Raw genomic sequence first — 22,704 nt, 5'->3', positions numbered from 1 at the left:
AAAAACACAATTGTGTACATGGCATTGACACGTGGGAAAAACGACGCACAGAAAGAGCAGAACATGTGTTTGAAAACAGAGATTTTTAATATTTATACATCACAGAATTGTGTTGCACAAGTGGGGAAAGGGTTTAAAAGAGGCAATAATAAATAAATGCTTCTTTAAGAAACCTTTGACTTGCAGGATGTCTGGAGAACCCAAGTTGCTCTTCTATAGCATCGCTGCAAGGACCGGTCTTAAGAAACGTTTCCCATTTTTAGGAGTAAAAATGTAATTTAATAATCGTTTGAACTCTTTAAAGACAATTTTCCAGGTTATATGGGAAATGTTATATATATGATATCGTTTAATTCACATAATTCCTTTTTCATGAATAGAAAAGGGATTTATGAGGTGAAAACAGCTGGATATGGAGAAATGTTCAACAAATGGTTAATGATGAATAAACCATTATCTTTTTTTGTATCCAGCATTTTCATACACAGAGAGTATCAATACTAAAAATGCACATTTCACATCAAACGTAAGCATTGGATGGGCTTGTCATGGGTGTTTAAGAGCTTTTAGGTACTTTTGTTGTTTGCAATCATTTAATTTTGTAGTTAATACTTCGAATGGATTGTAAACAGTGATTGATGTTCTGAATCTACAATCATTGGATAACGGCCAATAACACAAGAAATCCTTCCTGATTCACATTCAAACGTTTGATGCCTTGCACTACTGATCAGGGTACTTGATCCATGGTTTAAAACCTGCTAGTGTTTAAAATAATGCTCATAGTTTCATCCATAAACCATAAACGCCATACACCAGTATATCAGTTCTACGTTGCTACTTTCCTTCTGTATAACTACAGTATAATCCACATGATCAATTACTGAATCGTAGAAGTTTCAGGTGATAATTTGGATGTCGGTAAGAAATGTTTGGTAAACAATGTCCCTAAGGGGCTATATTTATTAGTGTCGGTTGTGCCCCAATTGTTCAGGCAACAGAGTATCGAGTTTGTTGTTGTCGTTGTAGCAGTCGTAACCACAGAGAAATAACATTGTTAAGGTTTGAGATTGTAGGATCTTTCAGGAGAAGGAAGATTTTAGGATGGCTTCATGTTGCTGGTGGTGGAGGGTCCCGATGCCCACAGCGGGGGCCGGCAGCGCAGGTCTGCTTACTAACTTCAACTGAAGGACAAATGATAAAATCAACAAGTGAGCATCAATCAAAAACATTTAGTTACACGTTTGATCAGTTTTCTCTATGAAAGGGTGCGACACTTTCCTAGAATGGCAGACAGTGAACAGTTTACATGTCCCATGTTTATTTTGTCAACTTAAAGATGTCTGCTAGCATACTGGTGCACATTCTGATTCATTGTGTGCAGGAGAAATGTAAACAACCGAGATGCCTGACCTTGCAAGCCAACTGTCTTTCGAATCTTGGTGCGACAAATGACCAACAGCCCATGTTCTGTGGTTCCTCTTGACTCCAGATAAACTCTGCAAAGGTAATGAGATGAAGAAACGCTTTGCATACGTACACAATACCACCATACCCAAGAAACAAATGCAACTGAACAATGATTAGCGTCTACATGATTAAAGGTGAATCTATGTGCAATCGCACCTTTGGCGTTTGTGTATTTATTCAGTTCCTGTTGTAGAGCTTCTGTGGGGAAGGGACACAGTTCCTCCACCCGGATTATCGCTGTGTTTTTTACGGCCTCTGGTAACGTCTCTCTGTGTTTCTGCAGAGCGTAGTAATGTTTACCAGAGCACACCAGAACCCGCTGCACACTGCACGAGAAGAGAAAAATATACACTTTGAAAATTATTTCAGATAAAAGTACAGGAATACATCGTAGCAAGGTGGGACTTCATTGTCCACCAGGAACCAATGTTTCAAATCAGATACCTTGTTGGGTTTACAGAAGAATCACCAATCACAGGTTTGAATGAAGTTCCAGGTCCCATATCAGCTAAGCTTGACACCGCCCCCTAGTGTCAAAAAGTGGTAAACACTCCATCACAGGTGAACGCAACCATTCCGTGTGATTCTGATAAAAAAATAACTCACAGAGAACCGCAGTAGAGTTTTAGGAGACGCAACAATCAGCGGTTTCCTGAAGTTTCTAATCATCTGTCTTCGCAAGAGATGGAAGTATTGCGCTGGTAAGGTGGGGTTCACGACCCCCATGTTCACTGTGTCGCTGTCAACACCCTCCTCTTTACTGTCACAGAGCTACAGATCACACAAATGCTGGAATGTTCTAATGCTGGAAAATGCTAATTCAGAATGAAAGAAAAGCGTATGTCTTCACCTGCAAAAAGCGCTCAATTCGGCAGGATGAATGCTCGGGTCCTGCTCCATCGTACCCGTGAGGTAATAAGATGACCAGTCCACTCTGCAGAAGCCATTTAGCTTCACCTTTGAAGATTAAAACCTTACCTAAATACTTATTTTTTAAATACATTCATAAAATATCTTATAATACAGTGCAAACATTAGTCAATTAATCATATTCATTTCAGTGATTCTCAGCAATTTGTTTACATAGATTATTTACAATTTAATTTATGTGATCTGATTACGCAAATCACATTTAAGGATTGATTTGGCACACTTTAGCTTTAAAGGTGTTGAAATTCGATTTTTATGTGTTTACCTCCAGACAGAAAAGTGTCAAAAATGATCTGGGCGCCGTTGAAGAAATCTCCAAACTGAGCTTCCCAAATAGGCAGCAGTTTAGGCTGAGCAATGCTCATCCCATATTCAAATCCTAACACGGCCTCCTCAGACAGAGCACTGTTACATACCTACAACAAAACACTGATAACTGAATTATGTGTTGAAATACCCATGTAATAACAGCAAATAGAGAAATACAAGGTAATACATGGATATTGCTTAAAATGTAATATATATTGTAACAAACAATACATTGGTGATAATACTCATGTCTGTGCGTGGTTTGATTTACCTCTAAGTACCCTTTCTGTTGGGCGCTGATGTGATTGAGGGGTACATACATGTCATTGGTCTCCTGACATACAACCATAGCGTGTCGTTGGCTAAAAGTGCCCCGGCCCACGTCCTGACCGCTTATACGGATGTTGAATCCTGTTGTGGAAAGTAAAGCACCAATGAATCGGTCATGTTGTATTTGAGCAAAACCACAAATCCATACTACGTGCAACTGGGTTCACGATTAAGACAGTATCATGAAATGTAAAAAAAATTCATTATATTTTATTATGATTCAAATGAAATCTTTTTTTGAAAACTCATTTTTGTACTCGGACATGTGAATGACAAATTGACTTGTCTTAAGGACAACCACATGACAATGCTTAATATCAAACCCTGCAAAGAGAGAATTCTTAAAGCACAAGTAAAAAAAACACAAAGTACAATACATAGCTATGCAATACAGATCCTAAATTTGTTTGCATCTTTATTTATTTCATTTTTATTTCATTAACTTATCAATTACTTCGTATTTGGAAATTTTTTGGGTTGTAATCCATAACTTGGTTGTTGTGACCCTAAAATAAAGACCCTTACCCTGACACAACAATGTGCCAAAAGCAAGGGCTTCTGCTGTGGACCAGTCCAGTTTTGTGCCATCTCCAAGTTTCTGCAGCCGGGCCTACGAAGACACCCACAAAATGACAGCCATGATCAAATTAAACAGATTTTCAGTATTACAATCATAGCCAAAAAATAAGGCTTGTTTAATGCATAAAAGAAAAATAATTTGTGCAACTTTGCTAAATTAAGACAAAAAAGGTATAGTTTTTGGGTAAACTTGGTTTATTGAGTGTTAAAATGAAACCTGGACCTAATATGAGAGCTATACATCATGCAACACACAAATCCTCATAAAAACTTTATAAGCACAAACTCCAAAGGTCAACAGAGCTGGTTTCTATATACCTGCACATGTGTCTTCATCAGGTGACTGTGTATGTGAATCTCCTCAGGTATGTTCACCGATTTTGCACCTACGAATTGCAGCAGGGGCAGCGGTATGCCAGTGTCCCACAATGAGATTCTGTTCTGGGGCTCCACCAGATCTCCCCATCGGCCTTGCAGGTTGGTTGGCGGAGGGCTGTACACGGTCATGTTGTTCAGTCGGTCATTGAGCATGGCGTAGCAGGAGGCCTTGATCTGACCGCGCTCTCCCTCTGTCATCAGACCCTCAGAGATCAGCTGGTCGACGTACGAATCCGGGATACTACTTCTCGACCTGGCAGGCAAAACAGACCATTTTAAGGGAAAGCAGCAGAACCAAACAAGTTTGTGTTAACTAACATGCACATGAAATAATCGTTATTACAGAAATCCAACTTGAACTTGGCACAAACACATGTCAAAAGGTGTGATAAGCAACAAGACAAGTGATACCCAAAACGAAATATCTGAGGTATAAAACCCACCTAATGATTTTATACATCGCAGGGTTTGTAAGAAAGGGGTCGTCCAGCTCATTGTGTCCCCACTGACGGTAACAGAGAAGGTCGACGATAACGTCTTGCCTGAAGCGTCGCTGGTACTCCACAGCCAGCCGGGTTGCTCTGAGCACATCCTCGGCATAGTCCCCGTTTACATGGATTATTGCACATCCCACCATTTTACCTGAGACACATCACACTTTGATAACATTGTTCTCACAGAAAACGCTCACTGCCAATTAAATACATTCAATAAATGGAAAGCTGTAATGATAAAAAATACTTCATTTTTCAACAATTTCCCCCCAAATCCCTCCAGTTGGTTAATTAGAAAGATACCTCCTCTCTATAACAAGGTGCTTTGGCAAATGAAAAGACACAATTTTGCTATGGTAGGCCTAGCAGATAAACAACCTTTTTTTTTACTTTTTTGTATAAAAAGTTACACTTCGCATGTCAATTTCATTCCAAACAACGTTTAGACATTTGAAGATAAACATACCAACATCACTGCAATAGAGAGATGATCGTCCCCTCTCAGAGGGAGTTGTGTAGCCCACTTGATTGTTGACTATCAGGTGGATGCTTCCACCCACTCTAAAATGGGGGAGGTTTGACAGGGTGAAGCTCTCGGGTACAACGCCTTGGCCTGAAAACGAAGCATCGCCATGAACCTGTAAAAGCCAGATATGTGATTGGTTAGAGAATTCCCTATAAGCACACCTTAAAAAGAATAAAGAACAGGCACAGATCTCAAGTCCTGACCTGCAGGCATATGACTTTGTCTCCCGGCTGTGAGTTGGGTTCACTGGAATAGTCTCCGTTCTGTTTGACTTGCTGTCGGCCTCGAGTCTTTCCCAATGTGATGGGATTGATCGCCTCCAGGTGAGAGGGGTTTGGTAGCATAGTGACATTGAGAGGGTGTCCGGCACCGAAGTCCAGCTCCACCTTGGAGGTCAGATGGGACAGCACGTCACCGATAGAAGGAGAATTCTCTGGAAACTCGCTGAGACCCCTCATCTTACGAAACATGAGCTGGGAGAGACAGGACAAGCAGTTAGTTTGTCAATGCTCAAGAATGACTCCAGGCGAACTGTCAAACACAGTATACACCAAACCTATTGTTAGAAAAAAAACATTTTGTGCTGGATGAGTCTGTTCATGCTGAAAGAAGAGCTGGTGACTCAGAAGATAAGACGTTGTGAATCAAGGGAAGGGGAGCAATTAAAGCAGAGGTGCACATAAATGATTGGCAAGGAAGAAAAACAAGGAATCAAGTCCAAGTTTGAAGCATTTATAAGGTGTCGTAATTCATAACAAATACCCAAATAAAAATTTAAACCCACATTACATGAGATCAAAAAGTCTAAAGTAACAATTGAAATAAATACAAAATACATCACCAACATAAAAAAGTTGCTCCTAAATAAAATGCACAACTGAAAATTGCATGTACTTTTGCTTTCATGCACTAAAGCAGGCATGAATGTTTGTGCAAAATCCGATGAGTTATATAACTCCAAAAAAACGTTTTGCATGTTGCAACAGAAAGAAAATCTTTTTGTATATTTTAAGGCAGTGGTTCTCAAACTTTTAATTAAACCCTAAACGCATTCAGTTTGACAACGCTGAAATATCAGCTCTTCTTGTTGGTGTTGTTCTGATGTTTGGTTGCATAAAATCAATGACAAATTACTTTATGTCATACAATGCCACAAAATCTGGGGCCCCTTGGATCCACCTCGGGGCCTTCCCAGGGGGACATGAGCCCCAGTTTGAGAACCACTGTTTTTAAGGTGTAAAATAATCGTTAAATTCTAAACAAATTTGCTGTAAAAATCTGGGACCACAAAGCCCATCTGTCGAAGTCCATCTAGCCGTATACTTCACTAACCTCTGGAGGGAACTGCAGGAGTCCCGCGAGCAGGTTGAGGCGTCCGCGGTGAGGCATTCCCATGACCACGTCTGTCACTCCGCTGCACGCAGCAGAGCGGAAGAGCTCGTAGAAAAATCCCATCATGCTCTCTGCTCCTTCACCTCCGTAACGTTTCACCGTGGCAAACTTGGTGCCTAAAAAGTGGTCAAATTCCTTCAGAAAACAAACAGAAATGCTAAATTGATTCTGAATTCTCAGTCAAGCTCATTTTCATTCTTGATGGAATACCTGGCTTAACATCACAAATAGGAAAAACAGTAACAGCTTTATTCAATTTCAAACAAAAACATTTCGATGTTTTTTCAGGAATATTTCTACAAGCAGTGACTTACAATACCTGAGATTCAAGCATTAGTTTGGCCAGATGTCTCCTCTCCTCTGGAGAGAACGTTTCTTTCTTGAGCTCTTCAAAGCGGTCGGCAAACCACTCTCGTTCCTGTAAGGTTTGCAGCTGACTGGTTTCCACTGAGATTCCCCCACAGTACGTTCTCTCCAGGTAAGACACGACTTCTTCGGCAGACGCCTCGGATTTCCCAAAATGCCGCAATCCTGGAATGACAACAAGCGTTAGTTGCATGGTGAAAAAACATTCTTCAGCATTCGTCCTTGTTTTACAAAACCATACAGGTTCAGAAGACAAAGATGGATGAACTAACCCTTTAAGTTCAGATACAACAGAAAACACTTTCGATTCACTTCTCAACATGAAAATTAAGTAAGTAGAAGAGTAAAACATGGGAACATTTTGTTTTGCCTCTGCAATATCCCTTTAAAGTTAACTGATAACGTAGCATAATTGTCCATAACTACACCGCATTGAACTTTGGGTCATTCAGCCATACATCAAGATCATTACCATAGAATTGTAGTGCCAAAGGTCACGATCTCAATTCAATGCATCAATAAAAAATATACTTTCAATGTATATTTGTGTAGCTAGAATGCACTACCAAATGCATACATGTGCATGTAAACTAACCAGTGGTGTTGAAGTGTCCTGGCACAACTCCACGCAGAAGGCTGATCTCTGGCACATTCTCCAGGAGCGGAGCGAGAGGAAGTAACGGGTTAATTTTAGCCGCCTTGTGTCCATGTGCTCTATAGGCCTCCACCAATCGCGCCAGTCCGTGATCTGTTTACACAAACGCCGCAATTCAGCGCTCATATTTCCACATGGACTCCAGGCATCATTGCTCAACGAGCACTCCACACGCACAACTGCAATCTCTAATGTAACACTGCGCTTTTTTGCGCATGTAAATGCACGCTCGTCTTCATTTTACAACGACAGGAAAGCATTCGTTACGACTTGTTAAATACATACAACGTATAATAATACAGACACCAAATGTTTATGTGACGTGTTAGAAGCTCCTGCCTTGGTTCAGCGCGGAGGCCTGCGGCAGATCAGCGTCTCTCTCCGGATCGTCTCTCGGTCGGTAACCGTAAACTCCCCGCTGCGTGTGATACAAATTGGCAGCAACCGGCCGCGTAGCCCTAAAAGAACGGTGACAAAGTCTGCGTAAGCTCATAAGCCTCATACTCGCTGACATTGTGAAAAATCAATAAATTAAACACGACGAAAAATATCATAAAAGTTCCGCTGACGCTCCACGCATTCTAGCGAGCGGCCATAATGCGCGAGGAGTTGGGAGGTGATCGTTTGCTCGCCGCTGATTGGCTGGAGCTTTGTACACGATACGGGGTGGTTCACATGCTGCCCTTGTCATGTATTACAAATCTCCAGACAGCAGTCTGTCTGTCAACTGAGATGTTTTAAGAAACACAATACGAAGATGACTTGTTTATGGGCAACACTGACGTTTTAAAAACAAATAAAGATGCTAGACGTTTTTCTTCAACCTGTTAAAGAAAGTTTCTGCCGCAACAAAAAGTTTCTGTGGATGTTATGAAACCGAAAAGGACCTTTTACGCACTTCATATTAATACAAAAATAAATACAAATTGTCTATTTCCGCAATATTACAAAATGATAAATAGTTCTACCTATATTGGCAGACACCGCATTACAGCTCAACAAATCTCATTAGGCTACTTTAAGGCACAGATAAATGACTTACATCATTACCTTCTCCAAAGCCAAGGCACTTACACATATTTTAATGGCATTTTTACCTTCCGCTTGAAGGCTGTGTGTTCACCAAGTCACTCGTAATGAGGAAATAAAAGCTTCACTAATTAATTTATGGATTTAGAGCGATATTTTGCATGACTTGCGTGATATTTCATCTAGACGTATCGTCGTCCTTTCAAAGTTCGCCGGGGAAGCAGCGCGCAAAATGTCCCCGAAATCTTACAAATCAGCCCCTCCCCGTGCCCACCCTGCGCGCGTTCAGACACCCGCCCCTCCCGGACAATTGTGCTCCGATTTCAAATTTTCACGCCGTTCTCGATGCCAGCTTGTCAGAGCCATAAACAACAGACTACCTGCCGCTCGTACTATCAGGACAAATAACCTCTGGCGTGCACACTGCGCGTGATCCACCCCGAGAACATGTTGCGTGGAAACACATTTCCAGCCGTGTTCTGTGAATGACCCTCCCTTGTTGCAGCGACGCCCGCTTCTCAAGACAGAAGACAAGCGAGCTGTTATCATCACATCTGATCAGCTTTAATGGGACTTCGAACGCATCTGATTCATAGCCGTAATGAGCTGTTTTTGAATGCCACCGGAATACATGGACTGATGGGTGACTGCTGGTGTAGCTTTCCAAGGAAATCAGGGGATGCTGTAACGCAGTAAGGACGCTGGAGTTATGAAGGCTCGACGGATAACTGGCGCTGTCCGTTCAGCACCACCGCCAGTCTCACCTTGCGCCCAATGACACCACAAAAACCTCGATGACCCCCGAAACGAGGATTTGGGATATTGGGTTATTGTAAAGAGACAGGGTTGCGTTCATCATTTCGAGTTAAGTAACCAGTGTGGAGACGGCAATTTTGGATTTCCATTGTTGATCGGTTGGTGAGCTCCGAAGTGTGCCATAGACGCGCGTTGACACGCAAGGGCATACCTAGCACCAACGATTCCTTATTTCTTTCTTTTCTATTTTTACAACAGAAGCATACGATTTTGCACTGTTGTTTTCTGAACATTGCATCGATGTCAGACGTTTTTAATTGGTCTATGCACATGTGTTGCACGGGTCCCAGCGGTACGATGATACCCGGCGTTGGTAGGAGATATGACTAGAAAGGGACGCGATGGGCCAAGGCGACGACAAAGATCGCATCGTGATCAACGTCGGAGGAATCAAACACCAGACCTACCGAAGCACCCTGCGCACCCTGCCCGGCACTCGGCTCTCCTGGCTGGCGGAGCCCGACGCTCCCAACAACTTTGATTACGATGCAAACATCGGGGAGTTTTTCTTCGACCGTCACCCGGGTGTCTTCGCCCATATCCTCAACTATTACCGCACGGGCAAACTGCATTGCCCGGCGGACGTGTGCGGACCCTTGTATGAGGAGGAACTGGCGTTCTGGGGGATCGACGAGACGGACGTGGAACCGTGTTGCTGGATGACCTACCGGCAACATCGGGAAGCCGAAGAGGCTTTGGATAGCTTTACCAGGGGTGCCCTCGATCTCAGCCACGACGATGCGGAGCCTGATGGGGTGGTTGAAGCGGCGGACGGGGACGAGGGTGTCGAGATGACCAGGAGACTGGCGCAAGGGGACTCGCCCGATAACAGATCTGGTCGCTGGCGCCGTTGGCAAAGGAAGACTTGGGCTCTGTTTGAAGACCCGTATTCATCGAGATACGCGCGGGTGAGTGTAAACGAGCATTGTAGTTTAAGGAGTTTTTAACGTTTTTTTTACAATTTAGTGAAACATTGCCACACATTTATGGTGTGTTATGGAGGAAAAACACTTGTGAGTGACATTGAAACAATACACTGGATCAGCATCATGTCTTTGCCAGTAATTAACTAAAAAGTAACAATATGTTTTTTTTATAACAATGCATCCTAGGTTTCTTGTGAGGGCTTGTGATTTCCCATAAAAATTACTTATTTCCTTAGTATTTCAGTAATTTCTCTCAAAAATCTATTGACATATTTGCTATCCTGCATCTTGGATTTTTCTTTTCAAAACCCTCATATTTCACAAGAAAGAGTTTCCGAAGAGATCTCAATAATGTCACAAACTGAGCTCAGAATTGACAAGTCCGCAATCAAAAGTCAAGATTTTCGAAGATCTAAACAGAAACTCAACAACAGTAGAAACAATAAAGACATTTCTCATTGAATCTACGCAAACCCAGATATATGTACCTCTAATCTATATTTGACACCTCCATATTCCCTTCATGTATATGAATTCATTTTTATTTCTACGGTAGGCAATTTTAGTAGAAAGATTTAAGACTAACGGTGAACTCCGAGCAATAACATCTTTTCTCTGGGTTTCTGGCTTGTCAATGGTATAGAAAAACTCATATCCAGATCATGTTTTGTCAGTTTCTTGTTCAGGTCACATTTCAAGCTGCCAATAACTTCCGGTCACTCGTTCTGATGTGGGACAAGCCGCAACCTCACCCTGTAAAAACAAACATACATATACAAACACTCACTTAACCGCAAGCCACATAAAAACATAAATGCACACACAGTGTTTGAGGGCACTTGTGCTATAAGATACACCCCCCTTGAGATTGTATATGCATTTCATTAGCTCATTACAATTGTGAGCTCTTTGACCTCACACTCCACTCACCAAAGTCCCATCATTGCTCTCAGCAGGAACCCTGTACACTCTTAATCGCCATCCCAGCGCATCCCTGAGTTTTGGCAGGCAGGTTAAAACAGGTCAGCACTGCTGACCCTAGCCCACCAATTTGGCACTTTCAGATGGCCGGCCTCCAAGATGAAAGCAGGCAGGTTGCAGGCAGAACGGTGGAGGATGAGAGACAAACAAAGCTATAAAGAGCTTTATTGAACTCTTTTGAAAAGAAAATCTCAGACATTTAAGAAGAAATAACTCCTGGATGTAATCCAGAGGAACATTCAGGGAGGTTAAATAATCCGGAACGATGGTGGCGCTAGTCTGGGCATAAACAGGCAAATGCGTTTATAAGACTTGTGTTCTTGGAGGATATGTATTATTAATCTGGCTCTGGGCTGCCAGGAGCCAAGCTGCTCGACCCTGTCTGCTCTGGTGATGAGCTGCTGGAGATGGAGAAATGTGCCCCGGCTCCTGGCAACACCCCAGAGAAACATGAACCGCACTCCGCTGCCCAACAGCAAATACGCAGTAATGGGCCGATGATGTTTGCCAGACCGTGGCCAAGATTGGTGATTTAGATCATCCGAGAGAGTTGTTTTTGTTGCACTGAGCGATCACTCATGCATGACGGTAAAGTCGGGGTTCGCCATCAAATATGCATATCTGTCAACGGCGCTGGGTTATTTTTTACCAGGTTTTCTAAATGCAGAGCTTCTCAGACTCTCAAGAGTGGGTGGTTGGAGGAAAGTGTTGAATTTCAAATGACTGAAGGCATGTCTGGTCTCCATGTGCAGAGGTGCTGCAGTCAACCAACCACAGCATCCAGGTGCATTCTGAAACATTGTGTCTTGTTTGTCTTGTTTCTTTATTATTATTTTCGGTTGATTTTGTTGGTCTGTGTTTTCCAGAGTCAATTCAATTGTGTCAAGTTATTTTTAGCTCCTTTCCATCAGGAAGAATCTCTTAATTATATTACAACTTGATAACTCAATTACTTGCAGTGATCACAGTAGACATCTCAATATCTTTATTATATCTGCCCGTGAAAGACATGTTACTATGTTAACTCAACTGGAATTGTTAGGGTTAAAACAAACATTAAGGGCAAAAATGAGGAAAAGGATCAAATCAAGCATTTTTTAGCTGCGTTTTCTAAGTTGTGCTAAAAATACTTAAATAGTTTGGTTTCAGCTATGTTTGGAATAACTGATTCTTGCCAGTGTTCTGTAACTGGACCTCTTCTAAACTGATGACAATTCAGTAACCGCAGGATCAGGTGTGAGGAAGATTTTGTTGCTGCATGTTGTTTGAAATATAACCAGAAATGTTTTCTTTTGTTCTCTGTTGTTTGTTATGAGGCATTTGCCATTACAAACAACAGCCGTGTCCTGCTGGTCTGCTAAAGTCACACCTGGGAAGGCGAAAAATAAACAAAGCTATCTATCATTTATTTGAGCAAAAACATCTAATTCTTATTAGTGTACTTTTTGATTTGATAGCTGCTGCAATTTTTCTATATAAATAAAACAAGTTATTATAATTCAAAGTGAAAAAATAACTTTGAATGAAGTAGAATCACAGTAAGATTTAAAGTGAAATGCTTTGTACAATATTCCTTCCACAGTATGCAATAAAATGATATCCAGTTTAGGGATAGCAATATAAGTAATAAAAAATATAAACATTTTGAAAATTAAGAGAATTTTATATTCTGAATAATTTACAACAGAATTCACTGTACATAAATTCACACATGAATGCATAAAACAAAAACATATAGAGCCACAGAAAAGAACGAGATCTCTTTCTTCAAATGTTTTCAGTTTATCTGAATTTATGTGTTTAGGTAAAATTATAATTTTTCTGTAATTCTGTTAACCACTAACAATATGTCTCCCAAATTACAAATAAAAATAATGTTTCTATTTGCATTTATTTGCAGAAAATGAAAACTGGAGAAAGCAGGTCAAAATAACAGAAAAGATGCTGTGTTTTTTTCAGAACTCAAACACTGCAAAGAAAACAAATGAAATATGATCTTAAGCAATACAAAAGTCATATTTCTGTATGTATAGGAAAAGTTCAAAACAACTTTTTTACGTGATAACCTGGATTTTGATCACAGTTTTGATGTGTCTTGTCGCGCTGTCTTTGCTATTGGATGATTTTATATCACTTCTGATGTTTGATTTTGACTGGAATGACCCCCGATACACCTAGACATGCTGATTCAATTTTGCACGGGTCTCCAATTTTTTCCTACAGCTGTGCAATCTGTTAAGATCTTGTGTTTAGGAACTTCATTTGAATTCTCTGAGAATTCCTAAGTTCAGTTGCATTACCGTAATGAGAATTAACCTAATGATGAGATTCATTAAAATAACAGGATTTTAAGCAAAAAATTATCAAGTGACATGCTGTCATGGCACCATTCGATTGCATCAAATCTAAAGCCCGAATAAGAATCTAGAGTTTAGTTTCTTTACCAAAGGCTACACAAATACTTATGCCATAAATATGTGCAAACAGGAGGTGAAAAGATTGCTTTAACTTTCAACTGAATTTGCACCTGTCCAGACTCATTTTCATAGTTACTATCCAACCGCATGTCATTCATTAGACAGCCTGGCTTGTGTGTGTACGTGTTTAATGAGAACATCTCATATCTCAGCTATATCGGCACCATCAGCCAAACCCACTGGTTCTTAGACACAGACCGAATGAATCAGCGCACCGGGCTGCCCACCGACTAATACAGTTAGCAGAGCTTTAAGTGAGTTTCAACATCCACGCCTCTTCTGCCTACAAGTTTTGTTCAAGGGCTGAATAATGAAAATCGTGAGCTGAAAATGATGGCACTTCCCTGTGAGTGTTAGAATACATTATGGTCAGTGGCTCAAAGAGCGCCAGGAAGTTGTTCTTGACCTTTAACCTAACAGAAAGTTCAATTAGACTAAACATTCTGCCATCATCTACTCATTCATGTGTCGTTTGGTTTTCTAAAACAAACTGGAAACTTTGAATTTGCAATTGTATGAATTTGAACTTACACAACCAATGGGTTTAAATTAACCTACCCTGGGATGTTTCAACCCATAGTTGATATGGATTTCTCTATAGGCTAATTCAAACCTGACCCAATCATGTGTTGAACTAACACATGAAAAGATTTTTTTAGTGCATGGTTTGCGTCCTTGAAAAGGACAAAAACACCATTCATTTAAAAAAAGTAAAGTGTTGTACATACAATAGCTTTGTGTGTGGAATAAACGAGTCAGCAAATATGAGCATTTCTTTTAAGTAAATAGGTTGATATGGTTCACAAATTTGATCAATTTTGAACACAAAGCTATCTATAGGCTACCGGCTTGTAGTCAAGTTTTTTGATAATGCTTTTATGGTGATGTTTGATGCAAATGGATGGGAAAAAGCAACCTACTATCTTTAGATTTTCCACATCGTGTTCCGCTGAAGACGTCAAACGTTTGGAAGGTGATGTTCATTATAAAACCCTAGTGGAGCGAGAGCTGTCACTCTCCTGAGGTCATCGGTGTGTGATGGCAGGGCAGCGGAGGAGAAAGGGATCATGTTGTGTCCCCTGAGACCAGGATGATCAAGCTGCTCTTGTGAAGTTCTTGGTCAATGCAAAGTGGAGATAAAACGTCCTTATAGATCAAACATTTGACCTCTGGGATTTGAAAGGTCATGTGTGCCAAAGAGAGCCGAAGTGATTCAGCAATTACTATATGACAGCTTTGTTTCTGTTATTATTTTACAAATATGGTTATTGCAAACTCTGCGAATTACATGAAATAAAAAGGCAGCTGGGTTCTGTGACGGGGAGAGGGATAGAGAGAGTGAAAACCGTAGTGATGATGTAATCCATCTTCCCTCGATCAATTATTAACTGCATTTTTACTATCAAGCTGTCTGTTTCTGAAACACAAGAAGTTAAGTAAGATGATTTTACATTACATGAAAGCATACAGTGACCATAGGCCAACAAGCTAAAAAATTCCAAGGAAACATGGGATGGTTTACCAAAAAATGAAAATAATGTCTTTATAGTATATTGTGTCGTTTTTTCTGTTGAACGCAAAATAAGACATTTTGAGGAATTTAGTAAAGCAGTAAAATAGTAAAACAGTTCTGGTTCACCTTTGACTACCATTGCAATTTGTCCTACTATGGTAGTCAATGGTTCCTCAGAACAGTCGGTTGCTACCATTCTTCCAAATATCCACAAATGTAAACAGATTTGGAACAACTGAAGGGTGGGTAATTCATATTTTGGTGAACTATTCCTTTAACATAATTAATACATCCTTATTTTATATGCTACATAAAGATACATCTTGTTGAAGACACTTATTCTAGCTAGTTTTATGACCAAATTGCTAACCGATCTCACTGGAAGATCTAACTATTTCATGAAGATTTGGTATGAATTGGTAACAGAGAAAATTGTTGGGATATTAGAAAAAATGAAGGTCCACCCCTAAACACAAACCATCAAAGTAGGTTGTAAGATATTATGTATTATGCACAAATTCACTTCACAGTAAAATAGTAACAAATTTCACGTCTGGAACAACAAGAGGTGATTCTTTATCGCTTTAAATGCCGCTCTATTGCGATCCCACACATCCCCCTCCACACATTTATTTATTCCCTGAATTCCTTTCCCCACCCCAGAACCTTCCTCCCTTTTGGCCGTTCACTTAAAACCTTTCTCCATTTATTCCATCTCACATGGTTTCTTATAAATGGCATCCCTTACTACACACCACCCTAAGCTTCAGACAGCCTTCCCACACGGGCACGAAAACACCCAAGTGATCTTAATGATGTGTGTGTATGCGCTCGTAGACTACCTCAGACAAAACATTCCTCCTTTCCACAAATACACCAACCACGAAAAATGAAGCACATCTAGGGAATAGTGTCTGTAAGACTTAGCACTCGCTGACTGTGGAAGAGGAGTTTAAGGGCAGGAAGAAGATCAAGAGGTGATGCTTGCTTTATGGAAGAACAGAGAGAGGAGAACAGTGTTCCTGTAACTCAATCGCCTTATGGTTTGGACCCCAGGGATCATACATACTGATAAAAACGTATAGCTCAAATGCACTGTAAGTCGCTTTGGATAAGGGTGTCTGCCAAATGTAAATGAATTAAACGCCTGAAGCCTCAGAAATGTGTTATATATGAGAAAAATCATTTGTTATTTGATACTGGCTAGAACACTGTAAAAGCGTGCACTTACATCAATGAGAAAATCTGTCATAATTGATTTGAATCTTTTTTTATACTTGGGGTGTAAATATTTGATTGTATAATTCTTTTCTATTCCTTTACAAAATACATGGAGAACATGTGAAGAGTTTGGTTCCAAAATGTGAATAAATCATATTTTTTAATGTGCATTCCAATTAATATCATCAAACTGCAGTTGGTTTGTTTTGATTTAAGGCATAATTACTAAAAATGCAATTAAACACAAAAACACAATAACATAATAAAAGGTTTATGCTTAAAAATAAAATTTTATGTATATTAATAATCATATTCAAACTTTATTTATTATACAAATTATTTATTTATAATTTATTTTTATAAAAAACAAGTTTCAGAAGGCGATTTTTGAATTTTTGTCAAAGAAAATATTTTTATAAAAATAAATTACAATAAAATGATAAATTATATAAAAATATTGTAATAAATATGTTAATAACAATTAAATTAACTTAATTTCAAAGATATTTAAATTATTATCTATTAATTAATGAAAATATTTGCCAGTTGAATAAGAAAAATAAACTCACAAAACTAAGCTGGAAAATGATTCGATCAATACAAACAAATGGAAACATAATGTGGCATTATCTCATAATTGCCTGAAGGTCCCGCGGTCCGGCAAACATGAGAATCTTACACTTATGTAATTCCAGCACTATGTAGTATTCTGTCATCCTGTGGTGTATTCTCCTGAAATCCACTTCCATTTGTCCACGCTTGCTATCCCCTTTATAGTGAAACACATCGTAAATTGTAAACACCACCCCCACTCCTTTAAAAACACTTAAGGGACCAACGCACCAAATCTGCTATGGATAACCTTGCTAGGGGCCGCCCAGGAGTCCCAGGTGAGGGGAACTGCGGTTAAATTTATCTGGAAGTCGCTGGGTTTGGCGCCTTTTTGTCATCCTTTGTTGTCCTTGAACGATGATTTTGAGTTTGAGCAGTAACCTGTGTTGAGTTGACCAAAGCACACTGAGAAACTGAAGATGCAACATTATCCAGCGATTAGTCTTTATTAAGTATTCAAAGTGACTTTAAAACCATAGAACCTGAATAATGTTTCTATTCACCGTCTCTCTTTTCTCACAGTGGGTAGCATTCGCTTCACTTTTCTTCATCTTGGTGTCCATTACCACCTTCTGTTTGGAGACCCATGAAGCTTTCAACCCCATCATCAACCGCACTGAGCTCATCACGTTGGGCAACGAAACCGTGGAGCGTGTCTTCCCCGAGACGGAGACCATGGTGCAGCTAACCTACGTCGAGGGCGTCTGCGTGGTTTGGTTCACGTTTGAGTTTCTGATTCGAGTGACCACCTGTCCGAACAAACTAAAATTTGTGAGAAACGCCCTGAACATCATCGACTTTGTGGCAATTCTTCCGTTTTATCTGGAGGTGGGGCTGAGCGCTCTATCCTCCAAAGCAGCGAAAGGCGTGTTGGGTTTCCTCCGCGTTGTGCGTTTCGTGCGGATTCTTCGTATTTTCAAGTTGACCCGGCACTTCGTGGGGTTGAGGGTACTGGGGCACACGCTCCGTGCCAGCACCAACGAATTCATCCTCCTTATCATCTTCCTGGCGCTTGGAGTCTTAATCTTCGCCACCATGATCTATTACGCCGAACGCATCGGAAGAAACCCCAACGATCCCAACGCCAGTAAAAACACGCACTTCAAGAACATCCCCATCGGCTTCTGGTGGGCTGTGGTAACTATGACCACGCTCGGCTATGGAGATATGTACCCCCAGACGACCTCCGGCATGCTGGTGGGCGCGCTCTGTGCCCTGGCAGGTGTGCTGACTATAGCCATGCCTGTACCGGTTATCGTAAACAACTTCGGCATGTATTACTCCCTAGCGATGGCCAAGCAAAAACTACCAAAGAAAAAAAGTAAGCATATCCCACGAGCACCTCAACTGGGGTCTCCCAACTACTGCAAGTCAGTCATAAACTCCCCTCGACCAAGTACACACAGTGACAACTGCCCCCTGGCACAGGAAGAGGTTTCCGAGATCAGATACCAAGGTAGGAGCTCATGTTGTAGATTTCTTTCAATATGAATGATTTCTAGTGTTCTAATATTTTCTTTAAAAAATTAATTTTGTACTTTTATGCAACTGGGTGGGTCAACTTAGTAAACTTTGCGTTGCTGTTTCACCAACATTGGGTTGGTTAAAATTATCATAATGAGGCAATTTTATAGCTGTGTTTTATTTAATAGTTCACATTTTTGCTTACTTTTACGTTCAGGCTTATGGTTTTACTCCCCTTCATGTCATTACAAACCTATATGACTTGCTTTCCTTTTTCTGTGGAACGCCTTGGACCCCATTGACTTGTACAGATGCAAAACCGGGCGAGCAGCACGGGACGAAAGCCGCGAGGGAACGGTGCGAGACCGGTGTACGTGCAGCTGATGCTCCTATTCACTCACAGCACCGGCCTCGCAGTTTTGAAATGACATGAAGGAGACTAAATTATTTTCATTTGGGTGAACTATCCCTTTAAATCTCATACAGTAGTTATGATGAACATTAAACAAGAACTTTATCAAGGGTTTTAGTAAATCAGACCTCCTTTTTCTCTTTCTTTCTCTTACTGTCTGTTTTTGTGGTTTTGCAATTACTTGCACATTTCATAGGCATCTAAATTACAGATAAGCCAGCCCACTAAATTGCAACAACACTGGACTAAAAGTTTGGTTAATCGTTTGCATCAGCTGACCACCGAGAATTTCCAAGAGGGGAAGTCTGCTTTCTGAAATCCAATCTACTGCAATCCCACTCTATTTCATCTTTAACGGGCTCTTTGCCCACCATCAAAACGCAAATTACCTTCTCTATCACACATTCCATCAAAGCTTTCACTATTGTGTAAGTGCCCTAATGCAGAAACATGAACCTACTTTACTTTAAGGTGCTTTAGCAGAATAGGGCTTCCTAGCAATTGTAAATCAGTGGATCTCAACTGGTGGGTTGGGATTCAAAAAAGGATGTTGGATTTTAAGTTTTTGGACTAACAATGTTGGTTCTGAGGGTTGCTACTTGATTTCTAATGGGAAAATTGGGTTGTGAAGCAAACCTGTATATAGTAGGAACATATACTCATTTTTGTTAAATATCATAATAATACAATATATTTGTACTTTTTTTAAATTATTTCGTGTTTTTCCCTCAAATTGTAAATTAAACAAATGGTAAAATATGCATATTGTTTTTTTAAATCGGAGATATTTAAGAAAGAAAATTGGATGCATCACATTTTCACCCATATGCATTTTTTTTTAACATTTCTTATAACAAACTAATATTAATATTAAATCTGATTTAGAAATATTAACCATATTTGCTGTCTGTGTTACTTATAATTGGGTATAAAGTAAACATCTGTCAAAAGTATTTTTACATCAATCTGTTAGTGCTACTGCTTTTAAAACCAAATTGTGAATAACAAAAATATGAACAACGCACAGGGCTTTAGTTGAAATGCTGGAATAAGTTTGGTTTTTAAAAGGGTGACTATATGTGCCATTTTTCATAGACATTTCGGAGGTCGCATTTGTCCACTGCATGGGTTTATTTTTCAAGGTTTTATGTCAGAAAAGCAACTGTTATATTTCAAGGTAAGAATAAAACTACAATGATTTTACGTCTAAAGAAATAAATATACATTTTATAATGTTTTCTTCAAACTGAAATGTGAAACTTCGATGACATATGCGGTGTACAAATGCGACCTCCGAGGATGCACCAGAAATCCTGGCCAGGAGGTGTTTGGAAAAAATGGCACGCATGGTCACCCTACTTTGAAAGTGTTGCTGTGCTGATCATTTGATGCTGTATGTTACCCCACATCAATCTGTAATGAGTCATCTATCTTCACCTGTGATTGGAGATTTTAAAGTGAATGGGGAGGCGTCCAAAGCTGCCCTGGCCAATGAGGACTGTCCTCACATCGACCAGGCTGTGTCGCCTGAGGAAGTCTTCAGCCCTGCGGACCACGTGAGACCCTGCTTCCTGCTCACCTCCGGAGGAGAACGAGCCAATCACACAGGGGGGAGAGCCAGGAAGGGTACGTAAGCAGCCAATCACAGCTACAAAAGCGGAGCTGAATCGGTGCAAATCGACCGACTGTCATTCGACGATCTGCTTTTTTCTTGCAGTCTGATAGGTCCTAATGTCTGCTGTTGTCGTAAAGATGATAGAAAAACATGTGGTAGAAACATTAAAGTGAGTTAACAGGCCTATGTTGATTTTTGACAGTTTTTTAACTGTCATACGAATGCAACACTGTATTTTAAACAGCATTCGATGGACCGTTATGCATTTAGAACAGATGGCGACTTTTTCTTTTAATACTGATTTTTATGAACAAATATGGTCTAACAAGTAAAATATAAAAGCTACAATATATTGCCTAGCCTTGCTTGTTCTGCATGCAGAATCACAATGGTGGGTGGTTATGATGATGGTGAAATGCAGCATGGGATGCGGGGCACGTGGTCACAAGATAAGAACTCAGCCAGTCAGAAGCTCGCAGATGTAACCTGAAACGTAAAATCCATCGCATTAGCAAAATAAATTATATTACAACGATTTCCTGCTAAGGAAGGTTCAAAACCTGTAGACTTTTTGAACTCCGTGGAACACAGAAGATATTATGAGAAATGTCTCTGTGGTTTTGTGTTCATTCAATGGTAGTCAATGGCGGCCAGTATTGTTTGGTTACCAACTGTCATGAAAGGGGTCTGGATTCATTTGCGGGAAACAGGACAACAGGCAAAAAATAAAAGGCACAACAAAGCATAACAGCTCAGGATGGGGGGAGAGAGCGGTTGCCAGTACGATAGCCTCCTGTTAAATAGACCCACTCAGTGAGATAGGTGAACCACCCCGGGACACCTGAGCCCGCACAGGGGGGAGAAGTAGCTCTCAAGGGGAACCGAGTGGTTATGGCAGGTGCTGCCTTCTGTAGCCAAACCGACATTGTAACCGGAAGGCTGGGAAGCCACAGGGCGCAGGAACAAGTGAGCACATGACTGTTGTCAAAACAATGCCATGTGCTCACGACAAAACAAAAACACAAGGCACAAAGACAAAACTAAGGCACACTAGGCAAGAACCGTGACAACCAACGTTGTTCAAAATATCTTCTTTTGCGTTCTGCAGAAAAAAGAAAGTCATTCAGGTTTGGAAGAGAGTTTTCATGTTTGGGTGAACTCTACCTTTAAATTGATAGTTCACCCAAAAATGTTAATTCTGTCATCATTCTCACCCTCTCTTTCATTTCACACCTGTGTGACTTTCTTTCTTACGCAGATCTCAAAAGAAGATATTTAGAAGAACGTTGGTAACAGAACAGCACTGGACCTCATTCACTTCTATTGTATGACACAAAACCAATGCAAGTGAATAGGGGCCAGTTAAGAACATTTTTCAAAATATCTTCTTTTGTGTACTGCGAAAGAAATTCACACAGGTTTGAAATGACAAAGGGGTGAATAAATGATGACAGAATATGTATTTCTGGGTGAACTCTCCCTTTAACCTTAGAATAGCGGATGTTTTCTAGATGGGCTGCAGTTTCTGGCTAAGTTCTTTGATGTTGTGAACCGGTGTGAAAACCACTCCATGCATGCAGAAGACAGCATAATGCCTTAAATGCATGGAGGATGACGCAGTTAACATTCCAAGGGTCAACTGGCTAACCATGAACATATCAACAGGGGAACAGAGCCTAACTATACGCATTCATTCACGAACCGTGGCAGAGTCTCTGTCTCTAGTTGAAGGCTGCTCTCTGAGGTTTTACTGAAAGCCTTTTCTCTCTTCAAATGAAGGTTATGAAAAGCCATGGAGCCATAGCAGCATGTCTGGAGGCGTGGCCTCAGTGTCGGCATTGCCCTGCAGCCCGCCCTGTCTCATGCAGCAGGTCCACTCTCCCATCCCATCCATCCTGTAGCATGGACAACAAAACTAACCACTCAGAGGCCCTCGCTCTGCAGCGCTGCACTGAGACGCCCTCTCACACTGTGTACCATATCAACTCTCTGTCATTCTTTTCTCTGTTCTTCTCATCAACTTCCTATGCAGCGGCCAATTCTTCTTCTTTGACGTCTCATCCCCTTTCCCCATTAACTTCTCTGCACTTTCATTCCCTTCACACCTCCTGTTCCTCCCTTGGTGTTTCTAAGCAGTGATTTTCATTGGGTGCTACTGGACACCGTACAAGATGAACAAAATGCACATACAAAAGTTCAATATGAATCG

At 40.6% G+C, this 22,704-nt stretch overlaps 2 protein-coding genes across 2 annotated transcripts; one reads left to right on the top strand and one right to left on the bottom strand.

The window, feature by feature from the left end:
• Positions 1-63: 63 nt before the first annotated feature.
• On the bottom strand, positions 64-8,140 carry dhtkd1 (dehydrogenase E1 and transketolase domain containing 1). Its single transcript, XM_079450286.1, has 17 exons — positions 7,769-8,140; positions 7,370-7,522; positions 6,728-6,939; positions 6,349-6,543; positions 5,220-5,489; positions 4,957-5,128; positions 4,440-4,638; positions 3,937-4,249; positions 3,565-3,649; positions 2,981-3,120; positions 2,666-2,816; positions 2,321-2,427; positions 2,077-2,241; positions 1,915-1,997; positions 1,627-1,796; positions 1,414-1,499; positions 64-1,184 (listed from the first exon to the last, which is right to left on the bottom strand). Exons 1-17 carry the CDS (start codon positions 7,941-7,943, stop codon positions 1,083-1,085), a joined length of 2,778 nt encoding a protein of 925 aa, XP_079306412.1. The 5' UTR covers positions 7,944-8,140; the 3' UTR covers positions 64-1,082.
• Positions 8,141-9,615: 1,475 nt separating this feature from the next.
• kcnc1b (potassium voltage-gated channel, Shaw-related subfamily, member 1b) lies at positions 9,616-22,396 on the top strand (the record flags this gene model as incomplete). Its single annotated transcript, XM_079450202.1, has 4 exons — positions 9,616-10,182; positions 17,527-18,460; positions 20,330-20,506; positions 22,275-22,396. The coding sequence occupies 4 exons, from the start codon at positions 9,616-9,618 to the stop codon at positions 22,394-22,396; spliced, it is 1,800 nt and encodes a 599-aa protein (XP_079306328.1).
• Between the last annotated feature and the right edge of the window lie 308 nt (positions 22,397-22,704).

The sequence above is a fragment of the Barbatula barbatula genome (genome assembly GCF_947034865.1).
Source record: "Barbatula barbatula genome assembly, chromosome: 25".
Taxonomy (NCBI): Eukaryota; Metazoa; Chordata; class Actinopteri; order Cypriniformes; family Nemacheilidae; genus Barbatula; species Barbatula barbatula.
Note: the sequence above shows the minus strand (reverse complement) of the source record. Positions and strands in the feature narration are given on the sequence as shown.